At 42.1% G+C, this 26,620-nt stretch overlaps 1 protein-coding gene across 2 annotated transcripts in view; it reads right to left on the bottom strand.

Annotated features, from left to right (window-relative positions):
• The window catches only part of YAF2 (YY1 associated factor 2), a 51,108-nt gene extending 36,077 nt beyond the window's left edge, over window positions 1-15,031 (bottom strand). For both annotated transcript variants that reach the window (XR_003899775.1, XM_024201118.2), the window contains exons 1-2: window positions 14,878-15,031; window positions 14,515-14,640 (exon numbers count right to left, since the gene is read on the bottom strand). Coding sequence is in view for 1 of the 2 variants with exons in the window: in XM_024201118.2 (XP_024056886.1) it covers window positions 14,515-14,640; window positions 14,878-14,903 (152 nt within the window). In the remaining variant the exon portion in view is untranslated. The remainder of the gene's footprint in view (window positions 1-14,514; window positions 14,641-14,877) is intronic.
• Between the last annotated feature and the right edge of the window lie 11,589 nt (window positions 15,032-26,620).

Consider the following 26,620-nt stretch of genomic DNA (forward strand, 5'->3'; position numbering starts at 1 on the left):
ATTGTTTTCATTGCCACAGGGATGTCATTGAATCACCAATGGGAGAAGAGGTGGTCTGCAAATTGTGATGGGTGGGGCGGTGGCCTATGACTAATCTCTCTACAAAGATGTAGCCCACAATATACAAATGTTTGAGAACCCCAAATATATGAAACTGTGTTTCCCTTTCAATGTTACATAAACATTGCTGCTAATGACGACACGCAGCCATCTTCTGAGTAACTAGTCTTCTGGAAATTTCCATTACTTGCATCTGAAGAAGTGAGGTTCTTACCCACGAAAGCTTATGCTCCCAATACTTCTGTTAGTCTCAAAGGTGCCACAGGACCCTCTGTTGCTTTTTAGTCTTCCATAGTTCTACATTAGGACAGTGCATGATAAGAGTATCTTCAACATTTATTAATTTACTTAACTAATCCAAATGATTTTCTTCCCTTTTTATTCTCATTACCATCACTTCCATTGTATGCCATATTGCTTAGGACAAGTCGTATTGCTTATGCAAATTATACAACAGTCCTGACAATGCAAACAATGGAAACAGTGGCCTGAATGGTGCTATGGAACTCTGAGTAGACCAAACCCATATGCCGAATACATACAAATTGCATTGTTGCACTCTATTTACTACACTTAAAAAATTAATAATAATCTAACCTCCAAATGACCCCAGATTTCCAACAATGACTGATTTCCAGTACCTTAAGATTCCTAGCTATTTTGTTGTGTGAAGTATTTACTTGGAATTTATCCATTTACTACATTTCTAGCAATTCTGTATTTCTATAAAGCCGATTCAATTAGAATAGATGTACAGGTCCCATATGGTTTTATCAGTCACTGTATAAATGTGCGGAAAACTACCCCTTGAGGCAGTGTTCCTATTTAATCATTCCCTTAAAGCACATACTGCCCTATTTTCCAGATGGCATTTAACAGATGAGGCCAGCAAGCATCCTGCAGGGGACTGGTACGCTGCATAACAGTCCATCCTGAGAAAGAAATATCCATTTCATCAGCTTTAGAAAACCCAAATTTACATTCATGGATGTATTTAAAAAAAAAAAAAAAAAGCAGCAACCTAATGTTCTTTAGCTGTGTTACAGAAAGTATTTTAACTTCTCATATACTGGTATTACACCAGTCCCCCCCCCTCCCCCCCAGTATGCAGCAAAGTGATGTTTATTTCAAATATGTTTTCTAACTAGAAAGAAATGTAGGTTCACATAATAAATACTGGAATACACTGGTTACAAAAAAGTAACTGAAAGGAGTACAGATCTCAGCCAGCTACTATTTATTAGAAAACAATAGGCGAAATGGAAGGGGGGTAGAAGGGTCAGAAAGCTCAGTTTCCTTCACAACATCCCCTTAGGAGAAAGCCTTTGGGAGTCTGCGGAGCAGGCAGCTGGTATAGACTCCCAGATCTGTGGGATTCATGGGAACATGACCTCTCTCTCCCCCACACACACACAGTTTATCTGCAAAGGCACAGTTACTATTGCTCAAAGCAGGGTTAATATTGGGTATAAATATCCATCACTTTCCTGGAGAGGAAGGAGAGGGAATGTGGACAATACAGCTTTTTCTTCAGCTCACAGAGGGGAGTTTACAGAAGCCCAGGAGAAGATGATGCCACAGAAGCAGCACTCCTCAACTTCTCTGTTCCTCTCCTCACGCAAGCAGATACAAGCTCTTCTGTTCAGAAAGCATAAGGGGGCAATCTGACCCTATATTTGTAAGCAACAGTTTGTTGTTGAACCAGTCAAGCTGACCTTTTATCTATTTTTTAGAGTTGGTAGTTCTACTTTTTAAAAGAACGATAGATTAAGATGCTCTTTTTCCACTGGGGAAAAAAAAATCAATTTGTGTGTTCTAATTATGGCAGAGCCAAGCACTATGGAATAGCCAAGTTTAAGGACAAGTCATTGCTTTCAGATGAAAGCCAGAAGGATGGAGGAGTTTTCTAGTTGATGGTGGCCCTTCCCCCAACCTTTCAAAAAAAATAATAATGCAAGCTGGTCAAGTTTCCCTTTAGAAGATGGCACCAATATCATCTCTGTCTTATCTAAATTAATCTTGACTCAGGTATTCATTCAAATCTCTATATCTTTCAGACCATGCAACAGCAAGATAGCTAAAGAAGAAGAGACTGGTGGCACTAACACCAAATTTATTAACCCCACTTGCACACATTTAAAAAAAAACAAAACTAAATTATATTAACACACACTATTTAGGTGAAAGAGTAAAGGACAACAGAAGAGCCAGAATCATTAGAATGCTCATTAGGACCCATAGCAGTCCTCCTAGAAGCACCCCAGGAGTAAACTCCCAAATTTTCTTTTTTTTAAATGCACTTCAATACCAAAGTGACAGATGCCTTACAAATAGCTAAGATAGATCAACAGGATTCAGCACAACCCTGACCTGGAAGAAAACATAAAATCGTCACCCATAAAGTCTGCATATGACAAAAGATTAGGGTGTGGTAAATAATGGAGAGAAATAATATCAGGCCAGTAATATAGAGTGATGTGGATTGCTTGGTAAGCTGGGCGCAAGTAAACAACATGCATTTTAATACAGCTAAATGTAAATGTATTCATTTAGGACCAAAGATCATCAGCCATACCTATAAGATGGGGGGCTCTATCCTGGAAAGCAGTGACTCTGAAAAAGATTTGGGGGTCATGGTGAATAATCAGCTGAATATGAATTCCCAGTGCAATGCTGGGGCCAAAAGGGCTAATGTGATCCTTGGATGCGAAAGAGGGAAATCTTGAGGAGAAGTAGAGGTTATTTTACCTCTGTATTTTGTGGTGAGCTTGGTGCTGGAATAGCGTGTCCAGTTCTGGTGTCCACAATTCAAGAAGGATGCTGATAAACTGGAGAGTGTTCAGAGAAGAGCCACGAGAATGATTAAAGAATTAGACAACACACCTTATAATAATGACTCAAGGATCTCAATCTATTTAGCTTAAAGAAAAAGGTTAAGGGGTGACTGGATTATAGTCTATAAGTACTTACATGGGGAACAAATATTTGATAATGGTCTCTTCAATCTTGCAAACAAATGTCTAATGGCTGGAAGATGAGTCTAGACAAATTCAGCCTGGAAATAAGGCATATATTTTTAACAGAAAAAGTAATTAACCACCGGAACAATTTACTAAGGGATGTGATGGATTCTCAATTTTTAAATCAAGATTGTTTTTTTAAGATATGTTCTAGTTCAGAAAAGATTATTTTGGGGAAGTTCTCTGGCTCTGTCTTATACAGAGGTCAGACTGTCACTAAATGATCATAATGGTCTCTTCTGGGCCTGGAGTCTGAATCCCTATGAGTCTATGAATCCCTTCTATGCAGTAGATCCTCAGACCTTTTTCTTTCACCTCCGCAAACCCTTTCAACTATGCCTATGTTATCCAGCATACATTTGCATCAGATGTGCCCTTCAGGAAACACATCTACCAACGGTGTAAAAGGAGGGTTGAACAACACTTGAAGTACTGGGATCTAGAAGGCCAAGAACAGCAATAAGTAGAGGTTTTCCAATAGTTCTGACTTCATCAGTTCCAGTGACAATAGGGAGGGGGAGAAAAGGCCTTTCCCTTGACAGAGTGCGAAGTAATCCCTGATTCCTATTTCTTTACCATCATAGTTCATGTTCTCGCAAAAAGTCAAGGTGTCAGAGAAAGTTACTAGAGCTGTCAAGCGATTAAAAAAATTAATCGCTCTCTTAAACAATACTAGAATACCATTTAAATATTTTTGGATGTTTTCTACATTTTCAAATATATTGATTTCAATTACAACACAGAATACAAAGTGTACAGTGTTCACTTTATATTTATTTTTGATTACAAATATTTTCACAGTAAAAAACAAAAATAGTATTTTTCAATTCACCTAATACAAGTACTGTAGTGAAATATCTTTATCATGAAAGTTGAACTTACTAATGTAGAATTATGATAAAAAAACCTGCATTCAAAAATAAAACAATGTAAAACTTTAGCACTTACAAGTCCACTCAGTCCTACTTCAGCCAATCAAGTTTGGTTACAATTTGCAGGAGATAAAGTTGCCCGCTTCTTGTTTACAATGTCACCTGAGAGAACAGGAGTTCACATGGCACTGTTCTAGCCAGCGACATAAGATATTTACGTGCCAGATGCGCTAAAGATTCATATGTCCCTTCATGCTTCAACCACCATTCCAGAGGACATGCGTCCATGCGGATGACGAGTTTTGCTCAATAACGATCAAAAGCGGACCAACATATGTTCATTTTCATCATCTGAGTCAGATGCCACCAGCAGGTTGATTTTCTTTTTTTTGGTGGTTCGGGATCTATAGTTTCCTCATCAGAGTGTTGCTCTTTTAAGACTTCTGAAAGCATGCGCCACACCTCGTCCCTCTCAGATTTTGGATGGCACTTCAGATTCTTAAACCTTGGGTTGAGTGCTGTAGCTATCTTTAGAAATCTCCCATTGGTACCGTCTTTGCATTTTGTCAAATCTGCTGTGAAAGTGTTCTTAAAATAAACAACATGTGCTGGGTCATCATCCAAGACTCCTATAACATGAAATATACGGCAGAATGCGGGTAAAACAGAACAGGAGACATATTCTCCCCCAAGGAGTTCCGTAACAAATTTAATTAATGCACTATTTTTTTTTAAACGAGCATCATCAGCATGGAAGCATGTCCTCTGGACTGGTGGCTGAAACATGAAGGGGCATGCAAAAGTTTAGCATATCTGGCACGTAAATACCTTGCAACGCCAGCTACAAAAGTGCCACGTGAATGCCTGTTCTCACTTTCAGGTGACATTGTAAATAAGAAGCAGGCATCAGTATCTCCCATAAATGTAAACAAACTTGTTTGTCTTAGCAATTGGCTGAACAAGAAATAGGACTGAGTGGACTTCTAGGCTCTAAAGTTTTACATTGTTTTGTTTTTGATGTAATAAAAACAATCTACATTTGTAAGTTACACTTTCACCAGAAAGAGATTGCACTACAGTACTTGTATGCGGTGAATTTAAAAATACTATTTCATAGAATAGAATATCAGGGTTGGAAGGAACATCAGGAGGTCATCTAGTCCAACCCCCTGCTCAAAGCAGGACCAATCCCCAACTATTTTGTTTGCCCCATATCCCTAAATGTCCCCCTCAAGGATTGAACTCACAACCCTGGCTTTGGCAGGCCAATGTTCAAACCATTTCTTTTATCATTTTTACAGTGCAAATATTTGTAATAAAAGATAATAATATAAAGTGAGCACTGTACACTTTGTATTCTGTGTTGCAATAGAAGTCAATATATTTGAAAATGTAGAAAAACATCCAAAAATATTTAATAAATTTCAATTGGTATTCTATTGTTTAACAGTGCGATTAATCAAGATTAATTTTTTGAGTTAATCGCATGAGTTAACTGCGACTAATCGACAGCCCTAAAAGTTACCTAAGCTTCACTTCAAGCTCCTCAGCACAACGCTGGTTGTCAATAAAACCAATATATTCTGTGACTTGATCTCAGATGAAATCTCTAATTTAGTTTGCATCAACCAGACATAGTTGTATGACATAGCTCATGTACTACTGGAACAACTTTAAATTTAAATTTAAATTCAAATGAAATGCTTGTTTGTTTGGTTTTTTACAGACACAGGAGAAATCAGGAGACGGTTACATAAAACAAAGTCAAAATATCAAATTCAGATTTTTTGAAAAACAACATTTTGCAAAAGAACATGGGTTGAAATTTATCTATCAGTTAGGTTTAAAATATCAAATACATTTAACACTAAGAGCTAATTCTGAAAAACAGGCTATAAATATTTTTCAAACCCACTACTTCAAGTCTGCTCTTCTGTTTATCAGCTAATTATGACCTTTTCTTCCCATACAAACTGCTCCTAACAGTGTTCAAAATAAAGATGGCACCCCATCATGATACAAGAACTCCATTTCATTTGACTACTTGTGCAAAAAATAAAGCTTTCTGAAACTCAAAGTTCATTACGTTTTTGATAAAAATTTAAAAAAATCAGCACTGTGATGCACAGATTTAACAAATTTCAGAGTAGCAGCCATGTTAGTCTGTATCCGCAAAAAGAACAGGAGTACAACCCGCTTTTGAAGTGGGTTGTAGCCCACAAAAGCTTATGCTCTAATAAATTTGTTAGTCTCTAAGGTGCCACAAGTACTCCAGATTTAACAAAGGTCATGTAAACCTTAAAAGAGTCCAATTCAGTATTTCTGACTCCTAATGGTTACGTATAGAATGCGAGGAAGCAATTTACTTATGACATACTCAGCTCTTCCTCATAATAATTTCATATTAAAGACCAATGGCATAAGCAGTCATATACATTACAATGTCTTTGTAAATTTGTTTTCACTCTCAACACTTGCAAATATTTCTTTTTCAAAAACTGCCATATGTGCATGCAAATGCATGCCCTTTTGGCTCTTCAATACACTAAACTTTATTCAGTCCTGAATTTGGTAAAATCAGCGTAGCAGCCAATTCTCCCCCTCCCCCAAAATACAAACCTGAGTATTGGAATACAAAAGAACAGTCCTTAATAAGCTGCTGTAACCTAGCCGTGTTAAAACTCAGATATGCTAGATATGCTCTGGCCATCAGCACTGAGAGGTACTGCATTTCAAAAGAAATAAACATACCAGATTTGGTTAAATGTAACTCATTTGTAACTGTAAATATCCAGATGGCACATGACCAAACATATTTCACATGTTTTATGAAGAAAAATGACCCTGATAACCAACTAAAAAAAGCATTTTATTTATAATTTCTCAATGCATATTAAGTCACATGAGAGTTTCAAATGGAAATCTATATCTCACATTTACAAGTTTACCAGAAACAGCCCAGTCTTTTTTAAAATACATGCAGAAAACTAGTGGCCCAGATCATAGAATCATAGATCCTCTGCTATAGCCAAGAAATGCAGAACAAATATCTGGGGGGAAGGGGTTCGAAGGTGGCTTTTGAGCATCTTGTTTCCTAGCCCAGTTGTGCACCATTGTCAGTCTCCTGGTATAACTCAGCGATGTCTTTTGCTTTCCTCAAAATCAGGCTGGGTGGAAGGGGCAATCCTATAACTGAGATCAGCAGAGCATAAGGATACTCCAGCCGTGCCCCCTTTTTTCCATCATATTCCCATTTCAGCAGTGGAGTGTGGTGAGGCTGCATCTCTATGCCTCTAGAAGCTTCCCTGAAACTGGGGTGATCCTCAAATACCTGTCTACATCTCTTGCATTATTAGTGTACAGTAGAACCTGAAAGTTATGAACACCTCAGCAATAGTGGTTGTTCATAACTCTGAAATGTTCATAACTCAAAACAAAACGTTATGGTTGTTCTTTCAAAGTTTACAACTGAACATTAACTTAATACAGCTTTGAAACTTTCAGCAGAAGAAAAATGCTGCTTTTAACCATCTTAATTTAAATGAAACAAGCACAGAAACAGTTTCCTTGCCTTGTCAAGTCTTTTTTTTTTTTAAACTTTCCCTTTATTTTTAGTTTATGTTTCACACAGCACTGTACTGTAAAGTATTTGCCTTTTTTTTTTTTTTGTCTTTGCTGCCTGATTGCGTACTTCCTGTTCCAAATGAGGTGTACGGTTGACTAGTCACTTCATAACTCTGAGATTCTACTGTAGTGTAAAGCAGGTGGCCCAATATGTTTATTAAAGAGTGTTACATTTTATAAAATGTCAGAATCCACACAAAAAAACCCAAATCCATTTTTCTTTGGGTTTGTATAGCTTTGCGCCAATTTGCAGTTTAGAAGCCAGATGAAATTTTTACTAAATTCAAAGCAAGCAATACAAGTAATTTAAAGATCAATTTAGGAGTAATAAGCCCTAAATCATAACTTCAGAAATATAATTCAAGAAACCATAACTATTTAACTTTATATATCAGTGGTTTTCAATCTTTTTTTCAATTGCGGCCCCCTAAAAAATTTCATATGAAGGTGCAGACCCCTTTGGAAAGCTTAGACATAGTAGGGGCCGCAGACCATGGCTTGGGAAAAAAAACATTCTTATATAGCAATTCTGCTGTTCTTATATTCCTAAAGAATTCTATTTGAAATTATATTAATAAAAGTGGGTTTTAGGTTTCCACCTATTTAGTTAGTTTGACATACCATTTAATTTTGTTAAATCTAAAGAAAGCCACCTATTAAATGAAAAGCCTCTTTAATTACATTTTAAAAACTATGTTAAAAGAATGTTGTTTACTTTACACAGCTAAGCACCTGAAAGTTAGGAAAAGCCAGATTTACAGTTGCCCATGTAACCTTAATTCTGCCCCCTTGTGTGTTTATCCTGTGTAATGAATGAAACAGGGATAGAAAGGGAGGGTGGGCAGCAGTGGGGGACGTAGCATGTGATCAATTAAAAGCATAACTAAGGTTGCATGAGCAACCTTACATCTTGCATTTTTAAACTTTTGAGCACTTGACTTTGCAACCCAAACAACATTATTTTAACATACTTTGGTTCATACAATTTCCTAGGGGGTTTATTTGTTTTCAAAAGGAAAAAGGTAAACAAAAATTCTATTAGGTACAACTCTAACAAGCCCTTCATCAAGCATCTTCAGCAGGGTTGGAACCCTGAATATTTAGCATTCCAGCATAGATGTCTATCACTTGAACTACAGGCCTAACTACTTTAGCTTTCAGCAGAAGACTTACTACAAAGCGTGTGTGTGAAGGACGATGAAGATGGGCCTCAGGGATCATGTGCTGGGTTCACGGGTGGTCAGGGTAACCCAGCTCAGTTCTCTTTCCCTCTCTCCTACCCCCACCCAAAGTTAGGAGGACACCTGCCCCACATGGTGCCACAATTAGGTAGGTATAGGAGGGAGGGGGAACAGGCATCTACTCTCAGGGATCCCACTGTAGTGTCCACCACTGCTTTGGGAGTGACGTGGGCCTGGTATTATAGAATGTTTTCATGTTCTGTTATTTTGGAATGGTGCCACAATTTTCCTGAGCAATGCAAGTGACAGAAAGTAATGATTTTCAGCTCTTTATATCTCAGCAAAATCTGAGCAAAATTTCATGGGACGAATAAAAAAGGCACTTAATCTAACTGTAGGGCTCTCCCCTGCTACATTTCAAAGGCTTGGTACAAGCAACAGAGGTTTCAGAGCTTCTCAAGAGAGATCATAAGAATCTTTTATAATGGAAAGTATTAGGCAACCTAAATATAGAGGTCACTACCAGTTCCTTCTATAAAGCAATATCTTAGGGCTCTACTGAATTTCAGTGAGAGATTTGGCTGCATAAAGCATGATGAATATTGTCTTATATACATGTATACAGCATCTTTCATCCAGAAAGTTCCCAAAATGTTTTACAAATGACAGAGAAATCACTTCATTCTGCATTGAAATGCAGTTCCCTATGCGGTGGAACGCAATAACTTAGCACCCAGCAACTACAAACAACATAGGTTAGAAAGTAAATAAAAATACTATATCTACAGGAAGAATTTAGGTCATGAGTGAAATTACCCAAAATGGAATCCAGCTTTACTGTCCAAAGTAATGGGATTTTTAACTTAAAACAAAGGTCTTGACTATATGTCTTATCCAAATGGCAGTATATTAAAGCCTGGCACCATGCTAGGGCACTGGTTTAGTGTTAACAAAAAGAAAAGAGTGCACTACCTAATGAATCACATCACTTCCTACAGCATCCAGGATTTCTCTGGGAGGTCTCCAGTCCAAGTACTGCCCAGTTTAACCATGTAAGATGAAAACCCACATTTAAATTGTTTTTACTTATCTTGTTATAAAATCATAATCAATGCCTATCTATTAGCATGGGAGGGGAGGGATAGCTCAGTGGTTTGAGCGTTGGCCTGCTAAACCCAGGGTTGTGAGTTCAATCCTTGAGGGAGCCACTTAGGGATCTGGGGCAAAAATCAGTACTTGGTCCTGCTAGTGAAGGCAGTGGGCTGGACTCGATGACCTTTCAGGGTCCATTCCAGCTCTATGAGATAGGTATATCTCCATTTATTATTATAAAAAAGTCAAACTTTGTGGAAATGTAAAAAAAATTCCATTATTTGACAGTGAAAAGATTGAAAATATTTATTATATTGTATTAATAGCATGCCCTTAATATTGGAACAATGAAGATTCAAGTATCTCATTTTCAGCTGCTCTCCAGTGGCTTTCAAAAATACAACATTCACAATCTGTAGTTGTCTGCATTTTTTCCCTGCAATTCTGAGTAAACTTAACAAGTCACCGGGACCAGATGGCATTCACTCAAGAGTTCTGAAAGAACTCAAATGTGAAATTGCGGAACTACTAACTTTGGTTTGTAACCTGTCCTTTAAATTGGCTTCTGTACCCAATGACTGGAAGATAGCTAATGTAACGCCAATATTTAAAAAAGGGTCTAGAGGTGATCCCGGCAATTACAGACCAGTAAGTCTAACGTCAGTACTGGGCAAATTAGTTGAAACAATAGTAAAGAATAAAATTGTCAGACAGATAGAAGAACATGAATTGTTGGGCAAAAGTCAACATGGTTTCTGTAAAGGGAAATCGTGTCTTACTAATCTATTAAGAGTTCTTTGAAGGGGTCAACAAACATGTGGACAAGGGGGATCAAGTGGACATAGCGTACTTAGATTTCCAGAAAGCCTTTGACAAGGTCCCTCGCCAAAGGTTCTTACGTAAATTAAGTTGTCATGGGATAAGAGGGAAGATTCTTTCATGGATTGAGAACTGGTTATAAGACAGTGAATAAAGGGTAGGAATAAATGGTAAATTTTCAGAATGGAGAGGAGTAACTAGTGGTGTTCCCAAGGGTCAGTCCTAGAACCAATCCTATTCAACTTATTCATAAATGATCTGGAGAAAGGGGTAAATAGTGAGGTGGCAAAGTTTGCAGATGATATTAAACTGCTCAAGATAGTTAAGACCAAAGCAGACTGTGAAGAACTTCAAAAAGATCTCACAAAACTAAGTGATTGGGCAACAAAATGGCAAATGAAATTTAATGTGGATAAATGTAAAGTAATGCACATTGGGAAAAATAATCCCAACTATACATACAATATGATAGGGGCTAATTTAGTTGCAACTAATCAGGAAAAAGATCTTGGAGTCATCATGGATAGTTCTCTGAAGATGTCCACGCAATGTGCAGTGGCAGTCAAAAAAGCAAACAGGATGTTAGGAATCATTAAAAAGGGGATAGAGAATAACTTATTGCCCTTATATAAATCCATGGTACGCCCACATCTTGAATACTGCATACAGATGTGGTCTCCTCATTCAAAAAAGATATACTGGCATTAGAAAAGGTTCAGAGAAGGGCAACTAAAATGATTAGGGGTTTGGAATGGGTCCCATATGAGGAGAGGTTAAAGAGGCTAGGACTTTTCAGCTTGGAAAAGAGGAGACTAAGGGGGGATATGATAGAAGTATATAAAATCATAAGTGGTGTGGAGAAAGTGAATAAGGAAAAGTTATTTACTTGTTCCCATAATATAAGAAATAGGGGCCACCAAATGAAATCAATGGGCAACAGGTTTAAAACAAATAAAAGGAAGTTCTTCTTCACACAGCACACAGTCAACTTGTGGAACTCCTTACCTGAGGAGGTTGTGAAGGCTAGGACTATAACAGGGTTTAAAAGAAAACTGGATAAATTCATGGAGGTTAAGTCCATTAATGGCTATTAGCCAGGATGAGTAAGAAATGGTGTCCCTAGCCTCTGTTTGTCAGAGGGTGATGATGGACGGCAGGAGAGAGATCACTTGATCATTACCTGTTAGGTTCACTCCCTCTGGGGCACCTGGCATTGGCCACTGTCGGTAGACAGGATACTGGGCTGGATGGAACTTTGGTCTGACCCAGTATGGCCATTCTTATGTTCTTAAAAGGCTACAGAATTCATCCACTCTCTCTCTAACAAAAGTGTTATTTGGGACAGTCTAGTCTTCCCTCTGATTAAAAACATTTTTTTTTGTATGCACTACCTGGAACACATTTTCAGAAGGTCCTCACTCTAGCCTCTAAGGCTCCTATAATTGGATTCATACATGGAGCCAAATGAAGTTCTTCATGGGCACAGGCATCCACTAGCACAAATCCAAATGCAGGATTAGGGCTTAATTTGTGCGCACAAATGTAACTGAACATGTGAATCAACTATCTGTACATATGACTGGCATGTGTAAATCCAGGACTTTACAGCACACATGGTGCTGTAAACTTAGAAGGCTGGTTTTGAAAATATGACTAAGTTTTATGGCAAGAAATCCATATGTCTAGTCAGTTACACGTTTGGTTTAGGTTTTCAAGTGGGAGAACAAAAATCCATGAATCTACTGAAACCCTCCATATCAGAACATCACTGAAAAAGGAAAAACAAAATTAGGGTTTTTTTCTTTTTAAAATACCGTAGAATAAAGCAATGGTTTCCCACAGCTGCCTCTCTAGCCAATGCCACCAGTAGATTCTAATACTTTTCTCCCAAATGATTTTTTTAGTGTAATAAAACACTATTTTAACTGGCTTTGAGTCCTTAATGAAGTCTAGGAGAAGCTGTCATCTTCACTTGTATTAAACTTGTTGGGGAAATTTTTCTTTCACTCTTCTGGCATTGTAACTTTTTATGGATGCTGTCTGACTATTAAGACGTATGTCTGCAGTGCGATTGTACTCATGTTGGTCCCAGGGTAGTAGAAACACAAGGTGGGTGAGGTAATCCTTATAGGACCAAGTTCTATGGGTGAAAGAGACAAGCTGTGGCGCTTAGCCTGAGCTCTTGTTCAGGTTTGTGAAGCTTGTCTCTTTCACCAACAGAAGTTGGTCCAGTAAAAGATATTGCCTCACCCACCTTGCTTCTATTAAAGATGTATAGCTTATTAAATTCTCTGAAAACTGACAAAGTGACTTAAGCAGAAAGCCAGTCTCATTTTAAAGTTAGCTTTGAAAAAATACTTAAAAATTCATTATGGTTTTAAAAAAAAAAACAAAAAAAACAAAAATCCTGAAATTATTTTACTCAATTCTACACAGTTTTGTATTCTAACATTGATTTACCATAAATTCATTGCAAAAGTCATATTCAATATTGTTATGGTTTATGTCTGGAATGAAGTTCTTATAACTCTTGAGAAGACTGCGACTTCTATGGCACAAACTTCTTTTGCTAGCAAGATTAACTGATAAGGTATAATAGTAATAATAATAAAAGCTCATTAAATAAGTATTTTCTTATGCTAATAGGCAAAGGACTCTACAATTGCACTCTTGTTGACTTTATAGAATTATCCATCCTCTAGTGCATGTTCTAAACCAGGAGTAATCAATAGGCGGACCATGGGCCAAATCTGGACCACCAAACGCTTTTGAACAGACACCAAAATATTTTTATTGTCTTATTATCATTATTGGGGGGGCTTTTATTATTATTTCCTCTGGAGTCTGGACCTTGACTATATCTTGATTAGGAAATGTGGAGCTTGACAAAAAAATAATTGACTATCTCTGTTCTAACCTATAATATTAAAACTATACAGACGTGTTGGATCCAAATAATTCCCAGCATGCTTTCTGAAGGAGTTTTAAAGAAAAAGGTTGTTCTAGGAAGTCACTGATTTTCAGACTGACTGTATAACAAAACTCAGCTAATTTATATTTCTTTTGTAAAATTAGTAGGGGGGATCGCCTCTGTAGAGAAATGGAATCTCAGAAGGTGGGGTTGAAAATAAACAGGACAGTTCTTTAATGTTAGAGAGATAAAATAAACAAAATTTAGGGATTTTTGTTTAGGGTTTTTAAGGAAACAGAATTAGGCTACTGCATAAAGAAAAAATACTAATACAGGCAAATGCTTTAGGTAAAATAGCATAAAGGTGACCCACACCTGTCTTTCTTTCAATTAAAAAAAATACAAGTTTAACACACTGTACTTTATACAAATAGTTTTATACATTAAAACTTGAAAATAATTATCTCATGTTATGCTGCACGGAATTATTTTCATAATTAGGTGAATATACCCCATAGGCATTATATAAAAAAATGTAACATTGCATACGCTATTTTAGTACATCATACAAAAGGAAACCTGCTTGGATACTACACATTAATCAAAGCACAACAAGATGTTAGACAAGCCCAGGGAGCTCCTTGCAATGAAGGGAGCTCACCTCTTCTTCCCTTCCAGATGATTTCAGAGCTGAATCAGCTAGTGTCTGGACAAGTATTCTGTTAATTTTATAAAGGAAAATGCCTCTTAGCTGGCAGAGCCAAAGGGTTAAATGACTCTGGGATCAAACGCTGCAGCATTTCTGGTCCCTGTCCCTGGCGATAGAGTCCCCAATAAATCTGACCTAGTTCCTACTGCAGCAGGCGGCTCACTGGCATGCCGGGGCTGCTGCGAGCTGCTCGCCGGCGGCCGGGCCGGGGTGGCCGGACACTCACCGGGTGGAGGTGCCCTTCCTCACATCGCACATCATGCACTTGAAGGCCTCGGCGCTGTTCCGGAAGGTGCACACGCTGCAGTCCCAGTAGCCCTCGTCCGAGGAGGGTTTCGGCTGCCGCTTCGGCCTGCAACACACACAACGAGGGGAGGGACAAAACAGGCAGGGCGGTGGGTCAGGCCCGGCTCTCAGCCCGGCCCGACCGCCCCCGCTGCAGCCCGGCTCCCGCGGCCGCCATGGCCGCTGCACGGCGGAGCTGGCTCTTCGCCGCCGCTGCTCCCGGCGCAGGGTCGGGCCCGGCCAGGAGGCGCCGCTAATCCAGGGCGCGGGCGCTGCCAGCGCCAGGCCCCCGCGCCGCCCTTACCTGGTCGGGCTCTTCTTGTCTCCCATGCCGGCTGCAGACGCGACCCCGGCCCGGCCCTTTGTGTGTTTGTAAATAAGGAGGAGCGCGGGGGGCCCTGGCTCGAGCGGGGAGGAGGAGCCGCCGCCGCAACCTCCAGCTGTCGGGGAAACTCCGGCTCCCGCTGCCGCCCGCCGCCCCCTCCTCCCTCACGTGTCCCCCCGCCGCCAACCAGCGGCCGCCCGCAGCCCTCCGAGCCCCAGGCAGCGCGAGGCGGCAGGTTCGCATCTGCTGGCGGCGGCGGGCGGCCGGAGGGGCGCGGGGACGCGGCTGCGGTGAGCAGGCGGCAGCCAGGGGAGGCGGACGGAGAGCTGAGGCGACTAGGGCAGCCCGGGTCCCTCACCCCACACAGCGCTGGCTGTCGGGGTCGCCCTTTCACGGCCAGCGCCCGGGAGGCAGGTGGCAGGGAGATGGAAACTCGTGCGTGTGCTGGGCCAGCAACCCCCCCCACCCCCCATGTGTGGGTTGGGGGTCCCCGCCGCGCGGGGATTGACGGGGTTGGGGTCCCCCGGGCCATTGTGTTGTCTCCTGCGCCTGTAACAGCTTGCCTAACAGCACATGGCAAGCAAGCTGCCAGGCGGGCTGAGAGACAGATCCCCTCTCCAGCGATGACATATGTATTTCATATAGGCCATGCGTGTTTTGATGTATTACAGATGCAGAGTGCATGGGCTGAAATACATGACAGAACCATTTTCCTATTACATGTAAATCAATGTCATCTCACCTAGGACAATATGTAAATTACACACAATGCAATATTGCACCCAATCCTCAAAGCCAGGACTGATCCAGAAAACCTCTACCTTTCATCTCTTCCTGTGAGCCAGAGACCTGGCCTCATTTATCAACTCCAGACTGTATAATCATAATTCCCTAAATATAAATATGAACAATACTAAGATTGCAGGTAGTACAGACTAAGACAGCCCACTTTCTCCACAGGTTAGGCCACATCAACACTGGCTCTTGGTCCATTTTCACTGCCAGTTCAAGGCCTTGGGCATGTTCTTCAGAGCCATTAATGGATCTGGTCCTAATAGGGTTGCCAACCCTCCAGGACTGTTCTGGAGTCTCCAGGACTTAAAGATCAATTTTTAATTAAAGATTATGTCATGTGATGAAACCTCCAGGAATATGTCCAACCAAACCCTAGGCAACCCTAGGTCCTAAGTACATGAGAGGCTACATTTCCATCTATGAACTACCAATATAGCTGCATTCTACTGGAACAATGCTGATCAAAGCTCAGGACAAAACACTATGAGAGCCAGAGTTAAGGCGTTATCCGTTAAGGAGATCTGGCTGTGGAACAAAATTCCAGAAGAGAGTAATCTAAACTAGAATCTGACCACTTTAGATCATGCTGTAAGACCTCCCCTCTTTGATAAAACTTTCATATTATCACAGAGTAACATTTACCACAATAATTAGACCCCCTTGCCCAAGAAAAAAAATGTATCCCAGGCACTGCTGCCTATAACCAGGGTCAGAAGAAGAGCAGAAGACTCCATGAAGTTCAATTAGGTACCTTGCTATGCCAGACACTGGTACTAGTGTGACAGATGCAGGTACAAACTCATAAGATAATAGATCTTATCCAGCATTAGATACAAGGATACAAATAATATTAATATTTGTACTTATAGATTCTTAAGTACAAATAAATTGTGATTAACATGGTATGCTCTAACATCATTAAACAAAACACTAAGAATGTTCTTCCTTGGCCTGAAAGTTGCCAAAAAGATTTAGCTAGGAATAGTGGGGTGTAATAAAGAAAAGGAAAATGTAGGCTGAAAATCTAGAAGAACCTACTAATAGTGAGCTATATTATACTAAAAGATTGTCTCCCCATTTCTTGGGGCATTCAGCATTTACCTAAAAGCACCACAGCCCCTCTTTCTGGACCTTGCCATCTATGGCTGTAACAGACTACTTGTTAAAATATGAAGAATGAATATTGTTTTCTGTCTGGTGATCACTGCCCTCCATGCTCCTTACCAGGTTTCCCTCTCCCCATCCTCACTTCTTCCTCTCCCTCAATGTCTACTTCTTCCTTTTCCCTGCCGCTCCCAGAGCCTGGTCTGCAATAGGGATGGAACCCAGAGATGCACTGCTAAGCTGGACACTTGGAATACTGTGAAGAAATCTTTAGATTGGAAATGATGGTAGAACCTGTCTCCTGGTGCCCTTTTATTTATAACAGTCTCTACTGTATACGTAACTTTTTTCCCCTTTGAGAAAGCAATTATTTTGAAATAACCCCTTTTTCTTGACCTTTTCTCTGACATTATGAATTTTCCCATAGAAATGAAAAGAAACAAAATAAAACTCAGACCACTGCCTATGAAACACTAGGATAAGCTGCTTTTTACTATGTTGCAACCTAAGAGTAGCAGCTTTTCTCTTTCCTCTAAGGGAAAATTTCCTGGGGAGTATCATTTCTGATCAGCAGGGAGAGCAACCACTGCTAATCCCCAACTATCATTCCTAACTGCCCACTAATCTTTCAGATTCCACCATTCTGACCCTGCTCGAGATGCGTGAAATTTACCCACATGCAGAGGGCTAACACAAGATCTGTTCACCACTCAAGTCCCATTCAAGCCTTATTTTAAGCAGTTAAGTGAATTTCATCCTATTTGAATAACATTACAGAGAGAAGAAATACTATTTTCTGCATACCTTGGTACACTTATAGAGGCACAGGAAATCACCAATGACATGCGCCTACCTTTGATGTAACCACATCTAAAATATTGTTGGTCTGTGACACAGGACAGAGTGACTTTTGAAAGATGGATTCGTGCTCCAGGCAGTAGCGCTCAGCAGCATTCTTCAACCTAGGAGGCAGGAAGAAGGAGAAACTTGCTCAGAGAGAGCAAGCTTCAGGTAAATCCTGAATTTGGGACAGTAATAGGTGTGATGGGTTGGATTACAGAAACCCCCTTGGGGCTGCCACCTGATGTGCTGAGACTACCCCTGAGCCCGCCTTTTTTGCCAGGTTGGGGGTTTAGTGCCTTGCCTGCTTTGAGCCAGACCCTCTAGCCTGCTACAAACCCAAACCCAAGTTTGAACCACGTTTCCTAAAAGCTACAGGCTTAACTGAAAACGGCTTAAGAAGTGTTTTTGTTTTTAACACTCAGATGCCCAGCTTCTAATGGGGTCCAAACCACAAATAAATCCATTGTATCCTGTATAAAGAGTTTGCCCTCTAGAATACAGAGAGATATGCACAGCTGTTTGCCCCCCCCCGTATTAATACATACTCTGGGTTAATAGATAAGTAAACAGTGATTTTATTAAATACAAAAAGTAGGATTTAAGTGGCTCCAAGTGATAACAGACAGAACAAAGTGAACTACCAAGCAAAATAAAATAAAACATGCAAGTCTATGCCTAATACAGTAAGAAGCTGAATACAGATAAAATCTCACCCTCAGAGATGTTCCAATAAGCCTCTTTTCACAGACTAGCCTTCTTCTAGTCTGGGTCCAGCAATCACTCACACCCCCTGTAGTTACTGTCCTTTGGGGGTGGATAGGCTCTCTCTTGAGCCAGCTGAAGACAAAATGGAGGGGTTTAAATAGACTTTCTCTTGTGGGTGGACACCTCTCCCTCCCCCTGTGTAGAATCCCAGCTACAAGATGGAGTTTTGGCATCACATGGGCAAGTCACATGTCCGTGCATGACTCAGAATTTACAGGTAGCAGCCATGGCTCACATGCTACCTTGAACGTCCTCAAGTAGACTTCTTATGTGGATTGGAGCCTTCCAAGATCCATTGTCCATAAGGTGTTTCTTGATTGGGCACTTAACTTGCAAATGCCTTTCTAAAGAAACTGCCCAAATGCCTTACTAAGGCTACTAAAAATCAAACCAATACACAGCCAATATTCATAACTTTGAATACAAAAATGATATATGCATACAAATAGGATGAATAGATTCAGTAGACCATAACCTTTACAGAGATATGTTACATGGCATATGTAGCATAAAACATATTCCAGTTATGTCATCTATACATTCATAAGCATATTTCTATAAAGCCTTATGGGGTGCAACGTCACACCTTTCTCCTGAACTTACTGCCAGAGACTTGAACACTGTCCACGGCAGAGGCAGTACATGTAAAATCCCTGTTTGGCTTTGGTCACACTCCATATGGTTTAAAGGTACGGAAAGGATGTCATTCATAAGCGTACCAACAAGTTTTGGGGTTTCAGGCACCTGGGGACCAGGAAACAGGTTGGGGTGTAATATTGCTAAACAGAATGCAGACAGCAATGTTTGTTAAAGTGTAGGCCTACTGGCATGTAGCCACCAGTGCCATGAGGCAGTGTGCCTCAGTTTTCCCTTCTACACAGCAGCATATGCCTGTTATGCTTTTGCTGCTGTGCCAAGCTTCCAGCGTGTTTACAGGTATAAGCTGAAAGGTAACATGCTTGTGGGACTGTCTTGTCACCATCCCTAGCATGTACAACAGTTTTTTTCCCCCACAAATCAGGTATGTTCCACATCTTTAAAGGGTTTACCACTAGTATTAACTCCTTTGTCTTGACCCATAGATTAAGTAGCAAAAGACACAAGATTAACAACAAATCTACAGCAGACAGGTTCTGTTCACACATTTTGGCTTGGTTAGTGTCTATTACCTTTTTCACTTCCTTTGTGTACCATGATAGGTGCCCTGATGCAGATTCTTCTGCCTCTTTGGAGAAGGCTTTTAATTCAGGCATGTGTTTAAGGCTTTGGCAAGGAAAGGGTGTACTACAACCATGCCTGCCCTCGGCCCCCCCTCTGGAATTTCTCTGGGCTGGACCTCACACACTTGTGAAGTTTCCCTAAGGCAAAGGTTTTCTTCCTCCTGCCTTGAAGAGACAGTTTTTATCTCTTACAAGCTTAGCAGGAACATCTTTCAATGGAGTGCTTTGGATTGGTAAGACCCCTTTGGACACCCCACTTTCTGTTCCCAAAAGGTTAGCTGTGGGGGCTCTCCCCTCCAGGAGATCTGACCCCCAGTTTTCCCTTAAACCCTGATCCACAGGAGATTTTTCACCCTCCTCCTGGGAAAGATCCTCCCTACAAAAGGTGGGCAGACTCTCCAGCCCCCCGTCACCTTTTGTCTGGACATCCCTCTCTGGACTCCCCTCTGGGTCAGACACTTCTGTGTCCCCCAAAAGGGAAGGTGACCCTGGTCCGGCTATGGACTCACAGCTACTAGCTATGACAGACCCTTCACTGGCCAGCAAAATTCCCCCTCTTTCCCTCAGGTTGGGCTTGCTTCCAGCTACAGAGTCCTTGGGGTCTATTCTCACCGCAGCGGTTATCAGGACCCCAACTTCCACCTTTGGGACACATGTGTCTGTGCACCCCAGGGTAGGCCCTGTCCCCTGCTGATCTGCAACTTGCTGGCAGTCAGCAGCTGGGATGGCCTCCCTGCTATAAGGTGGAACATTCCAGGCAGATGATGATTACGGGACAGGAGCTGGCCTCCTCCAGCCCCTCCCTCTGGGACTTGCCTTGAGCCTGGGGCTACAGGAACTGGTTACAACATTGCTGCCCCTAAAGCTGCATTCTTTACTGCCACAGAGAAGTTTAAGAGACACCCTCCTATTCCCCCAGCAGTCCACGTGACTTCACACACACACACACACCCAGGGCTTTTAGCACAGGATTCCTTCTCACTGCTAACGAACCCTGGGACAGAAACTGCCACATCAAAGAAATCATTCCCTAGTAGAAACGGTTCAAAATTGTGTGCCACTGTTGCAACAGTCAGCTTGGCCTGCAAATGACCAGTTTTCATGTGTACCTTAGCTAAAGGTGCAAGGACTTTGTAACCTCCCACCAGTTCTAATTCTGCTATTTTCCCTGGCAACAAATCCTTCTCCTGGATCAGGTCCCTCCTGATCATAGAAATCTCAGCACCTGTATCTCTTAATCCAACAAGTGATTACCATTAAGTTTAACAGCATGCACATGCTCACTGCTTGGTTGGGTAGAAGCAACCTTTACAAATCCTGTGTGGAAAGAGGCTGCAGTCTGGCTCTGAGAAGCAGCAGCTTGATGTAGCACTGTGAATTGGTATGGTTGCAGAGACAAATACCACCACATCACTCTGGAGTTATGGTCCTTCAGGAACTGTAGCCATCACAGGGGACAGTCACCAGCTGGAATGGGTGGCCCCATAGGTAATAGCATAGGGCATCTACAGACCATTTTACTGTTAGGGCCTCCTTCTCAATCTCTGAAGAGGCAACTTCCTGGGAGAACAACTTCCTGCTGATGTTGAAGACGAGGTTTCCCTCCCACCACTTCTTGTGACAGTACAGCTCCAAGGCGGACATCAGATGCATCCATTAAGTGTGGTATGTAATAATCATTTAAATCAGCTTCTGTACCAGATGACTGGAGGATAGCTAATATGACACCATTTTTTAAAAAAGGCTCCAGAGGCAAACCTGGCAATTACAGGCCAGTAAACCTTTCTTTAGTACCAGACAAATTGGTTGAAACTATACTAAAGAACTGAATTATCAGACTATAGTGGGGCAGCTGCCCCATTCCCACAGAACGGGGGTTGAAAGCAGCCCTGGAGAGGGCTGTGGCTGGGAAAAAGAGTGAAAGCACCCGGGGGAGTAACTGACCACAGGTGTGGCCAGCCCAATCAGGCCACAGCTGGCTGTATAAAGGGGCTGTGAGCCAGGCACTGAGGAGTCTCACTCTAGCCCTGGAGTGAGAAGGGCTAGTTGTCTGGGAGCAAGGTACCTGAGGTGGGGCAGTGGTGGGGAAGGGTAAAGGGAGCTGGGGAGCTCCAGCCTGGTAAACCCCCAGACTGCAGACCTTGATGAAGGCCTATGAAGAGGTACTGGGGCTGTAGAGATACAGCCTGGGAATAGGCAGAGGTAGCTGGTCCTAACCCCTTGCCAATGATGAGTGGCCTTTACAGACTGCAGTTTGCCCCAGTGAGCGGGGGCTAGATGATCACCCTCAGTAGCCACTGAGGCAAGGTGGGTTTAGAGGGTTGGGGGTTCCCCTGGGAGGGGAAACCCAAAGTAAGGGGGTACTGCTGGGGGCAGAACCCCAAGGTAAAGGGGTACTGGGGTCTGGGAGGGATATTGGGGCCCTAAGGCGGGTGAGCCACTGGCCAGCAGAGGGTGCTCTGGAGCTGAAAAGAACTAATTCCCAGATGAACAGCAGGAGGTGGGCTTTGCTACACAGACCCATAGATGAAAACAATTTGTTGGGGGAAGAGTCAGTATGGCTTTTGTATAGGGAAATCTTGCCTCACCAATCTATTAGAATTATTTGAGGGGGTCAACAAACATGTGGACAAGGGTAATCCAGAGGATATAGTGTAATTAGACTTTGAGAAAGCCTTTGACAAGTAAGCAGTCATGGGATAAGAGGGAAAGTCCTCTCATGGATCAAAGACCAAAAACAATGGGTAGGAATAAATGGTCAGTTTTTGCAATGGAAAGAGGTAAATAGTGGTGTCCCCCAGAGTTCTGTACTGGGACCAGTGCTGTTCAACATATTCATAAATGATCTGGAAAAAGGGATAAATGGGTAGCAAAATTTGCAGATGATACAAAATTATTTGAGATAGTTAAGTACAAAGCAGACTGCAAAGAGTTACAAAGGGATCTTGCAAAACTGGGTGACTGAGCCATAAAATGACAGATGAAATTCAATGTTGGTAAATGCAAAGTTATGCACATTGGAAAACATAATCCCAACTATACTTACAAAATGATGGGGTGTAAATTAACTACTACCACTCAAGCAAGAGATCTTGGCGTCATCGTGGATAGTTCTCTGAAAACATCTGCTCAGAGTGCAGCTGAAAAAAACCAAAAGAATGTTAGGAACCATTAGGAAAGGAATAGATAATAAGACAGAAAATATCATAATGCCTCTATATAAATCCATGGAATACTGTGTGCAATTCTGTTCACTGATCTCAAAAAAGATATATTAGACTTTGAAAAGGTACAGAGAAGGGCAACAAAAGGATTTGGGATAGCTTCCATATGAGGAGAGATTAAAAAGACTGGGACTTTTCATCTCGGAAAAGAGATGACTTTGTTGTGGAGAAAGTGAATAAGGAAGTGTTATTTACTCCTTCACATAACACAAGAACCAGGGGTTACCCTATGAAATTAATTGGCAGCAGGTTTAAAACAAACAAAAGAAAGTCTTCACACAGCACACGCTAAACCTGTGGAACTTGTTGCCAGGGGATGTTATGAAGACCAAAACTATAACAGGGCTCAAAAAAGAACTAGATAAGTTCATGGAGGATAGGTCCATCAATGCCTATTAGCCAAGATGGTCAGGGATGCAACCCCATGCTGAGTGTCCCTAGCATCTGTTTGCCAGAAGCTGGGAGTGGATGATAGGGGATTGATCACTCGATGACTGTCTGTTCTGTTCATTCCCTCAGAAGCATCTGGCATTGGCCACTGTCAGAAGACAGGATACTGGGCTAGATGGACCACTGGTCTGACCCAATATGGCTGTTATGTTCATTTACAAAATAAAAGGCTTCAAGAGGTCAGGGTGAAACAAAATGGGTTCCTGGATCCAGGGCCGGCTCCAGACACTAGCGGAGCAACCACGTGCCTGGGGTGGCATTCCATCCATTCTTGGGGCGGCACATTCCGGGCGACTGTTTTGCACTTCAGCGGTTCGGGCGGCGGCAGTCTGAGCGTGGTTTTTTGTTTGTTTGTTTGTTTGTTTTTGCTTGGGGCGGCAAAAATGGTAGAGCTGGCCCTGCCTGGATCAGTCATTCTTTTAATAGCTGGAAGGTTTTGCCAAAGGCTTCAGTCCAGTGGGGTTTCCTTGGTGAGGCATCTTTCACCAGTTATGTTAAAGAGGTGATGATCATGGCAAAGTTGGGGATGAACCACTATAATATTGTGCTAGCCCCAGAAAGTGGCACACCTGTTTCTTTGTAGAGGGGATAGTGCATTCTGACAAAGCCTTAATCTTTCCCACCAAAAGGCGTAACTATTCCCCACCCACAGTATATCCCAGGTAGTTCACTTGTTGGTCAATCGACATTTAGTGGGGTTGGCTTTCAGTCCAGCTTCCTGGAATGCCTGTAGGACTGATGTGATGTGTTTCATGTGGTCGTCCCAGGTTTCACTACAAATGACACTATCATCAATATAAGTGACTGCATACTGTCTGTGTAGTCGTAACACTTTTTCAAATAACCTCTGGAATGTAGCAGCAGCCCCATGCAGACCAAAGGGTATGGTTTTAAACTGGAATAAGTCCAGGGGTGTATTAAAGGCAGTCTTCTCCTGGGATTCAGGGGTCAGGGGATCTGCCAGTATCAAACCAAGGGTGGATATATACCTGGTATCCCCAACTTCTCCAGTTCTGAGGCATGGGATAGGCACCAACTTGGATACTGCATTCACTTTTTGAAAGTCAGTGCAGAATTGTGTTGAACCATCTGGCTTGGGCACAAGTATGATCAGACTTCGCCACTTGTGTGACTCTTCGATAACCGCTAGGGTCAACATTGTTCTGCTGTTCTTGCTGCACCATCTCCCACATTTTCCTGGGTAACGGTTGCACAGTTTCCCCCGCTTTTTGTCTGGGTTCAGTTTCTATATGGCGCAACACCAAGTGAGTCTGATTTGGGTTTGCCAAAAACACAGAAAGGAAGCTTGTGTATCTGCTGCTCCCATTTAAGTCATAACCCTTCTCCGATCGGCACTGTCTCTGGATTGGGAACCGTTATCGCCTAGGAGCCAAGCTCAGGGTCAGGAGGGAACAGAGTGATGAGGACTCTCTCCTGCTCTTTCCATGCTTTCAGCAGGTTTGTGTGATATATCTGAGTACTCTTTCTCTTCCCCGGTTGGTGAACTTCATAATCTACTGTTCTGTCCCAACTCACTACTTCAAAGGGACCTTGCCAATGGCTAACAACTTGGATTCAAAGGTAGGTAACAAAAGCAACACTTGGGCCCTCAGTTGGAATTCGCAGATATGGGCGTCTTTATTATAGGTCCGCTCTTGGTCATGTTGCGCCTTCAACATGTCCTCCTTTGCAAATTCACCCAGGGTCTTTAACTTTTCCCTTAGTTGTAGCATGTATTGCACCAGGTTGATGGTTCTCACATCCTGACCCTCCCACGTTGTCTCCCATACAGTAACTCAAATAATACTTAGGCCTGCCTTGAGTGCAGGGGACTGGACTAGATGATCTCTCGAAGTCCCTTCCAGTTCTATGGGGTTTTACCCATTTGAATCATAGAAGTTTGGGGAACTTCCTGGACAGCAAACATGAGGGAAGGCAGGAATTGGTCCCAGTAACAAGAGTAGGTGGCCACAAACTTTTTAAACATCCCTTTCAACATTTTATTAAAATGTTCCACCAACCTGGTGGCCTGTGGTTGGTAGACAAATGTTCTTAAGGCTTTCACTTTTAGTCAGCTGCACATCCCCCTCATTAACTGTGAAATAAAATTGGTCCCTTGGTTGGTGATTATTTCTTTAGGGATCCCTTTTGTAAGCTCTGCAGCAATGACTGCAACTGGATCAGAGGTTTATTGCCTCGGGCTAACACATGGCATATTCCATGATCACTAAGATATATTGGCGTCCTGCCACACTCTTTTCCAGTGGGCCTATTAAATCCATTCCTACCCTTTCAAATGGGGCCTACCAAAGGAAGGGGCCCTAGAGGGATCTTGGGGACCTTCTTGGGGCTCATCCACTGGCATTTGGGGCATGAAGCACAATAGTTCTATACCTCCTTGTGGACACTAGGCCAATAAAACCTCAGTCACCCTTTCAAGCATTTTTTCCACCCAAGGTATTGCATGGGCCAGCTTCAATACCTCCCTTCAGAACTTGGGGACGAGGAGTTGCATCCTGACCTCCCCAGTCTGAGTGTCCTTCACCACTCAGTATATCTTTTCCCCTTGCAATTCAAAATGTGACCGTTGTTTTAGTAGCTGTGGTTTCTTTGCCCCATTGTTGACCCAGGTGCACTGCTTGTAGGATCTGCTCAGCATCAAATCATTTCATTGTTGCTCAGTGAAGTTAAATTGGCTCAAGAGCAGGTCTATGTCAGGAGGTGTGGTTTGTGGGTCCTTGGCTCAAGTCTCTGTGGGGCCTGCGTCATCAGCAGGGGTGGGATTATTAACCAGGGATGCATAAGTTTTTTTGGCCTAGGGTGTCATCCATGGGGGATGGGACTATTAACTGTAGACAGACGTTCCTTTTCCCAGATCATCATTCCTGCCCACAGCCTGACCGTTCCTTGGGGGTCTACTATCATTGTGTCCACTTTCTCCTCCCTTTCTTCCTGTGGGGACCCCCCTCATCGTGCCTCTATCAATTCCTGAAAGAACTTCCACTCCCACCCAATTATCACGGGGCAGGCTAGGTTCCTGGCCACCTATATGCAAGCCATGTCAGTGTGGTTCTGTATTGTTAACTGCACCCATCTCATGGAGTAGGAGTGCATGTCCCTGTGGATGCATTGTAAAAATATGATACCCAAAGGCTCTCCCTTTGCCCTTGCCAGGTATTCTCTGACCATCATCTGACTATATACTGAATCTATTAAGCCTTGAACTCTGATCCCATTAACCTGTACTGTTACCTAGACACACCCATAATTGTATTCCATGTATGGACAGTCCCATCAGAAGTGGCCCAGTTTTCCGCACAC

This window comes from Terrapene carolina, unplaced genomic scaffold, assembly GCF_002925995.2.
Source record: "Terrapene carolina triunguis isolate 2854851 unplaced genomic scaffold, T_m_triunguis-2.0 Scaffold68, whole genome shotgun sequence".
NCBI classification, from domain to species: domain Eukaryota; kingdom Metazoa; phylum Chordata; order Testudines; family Emydidae; genus Terrapene; species Terrapene triunguis.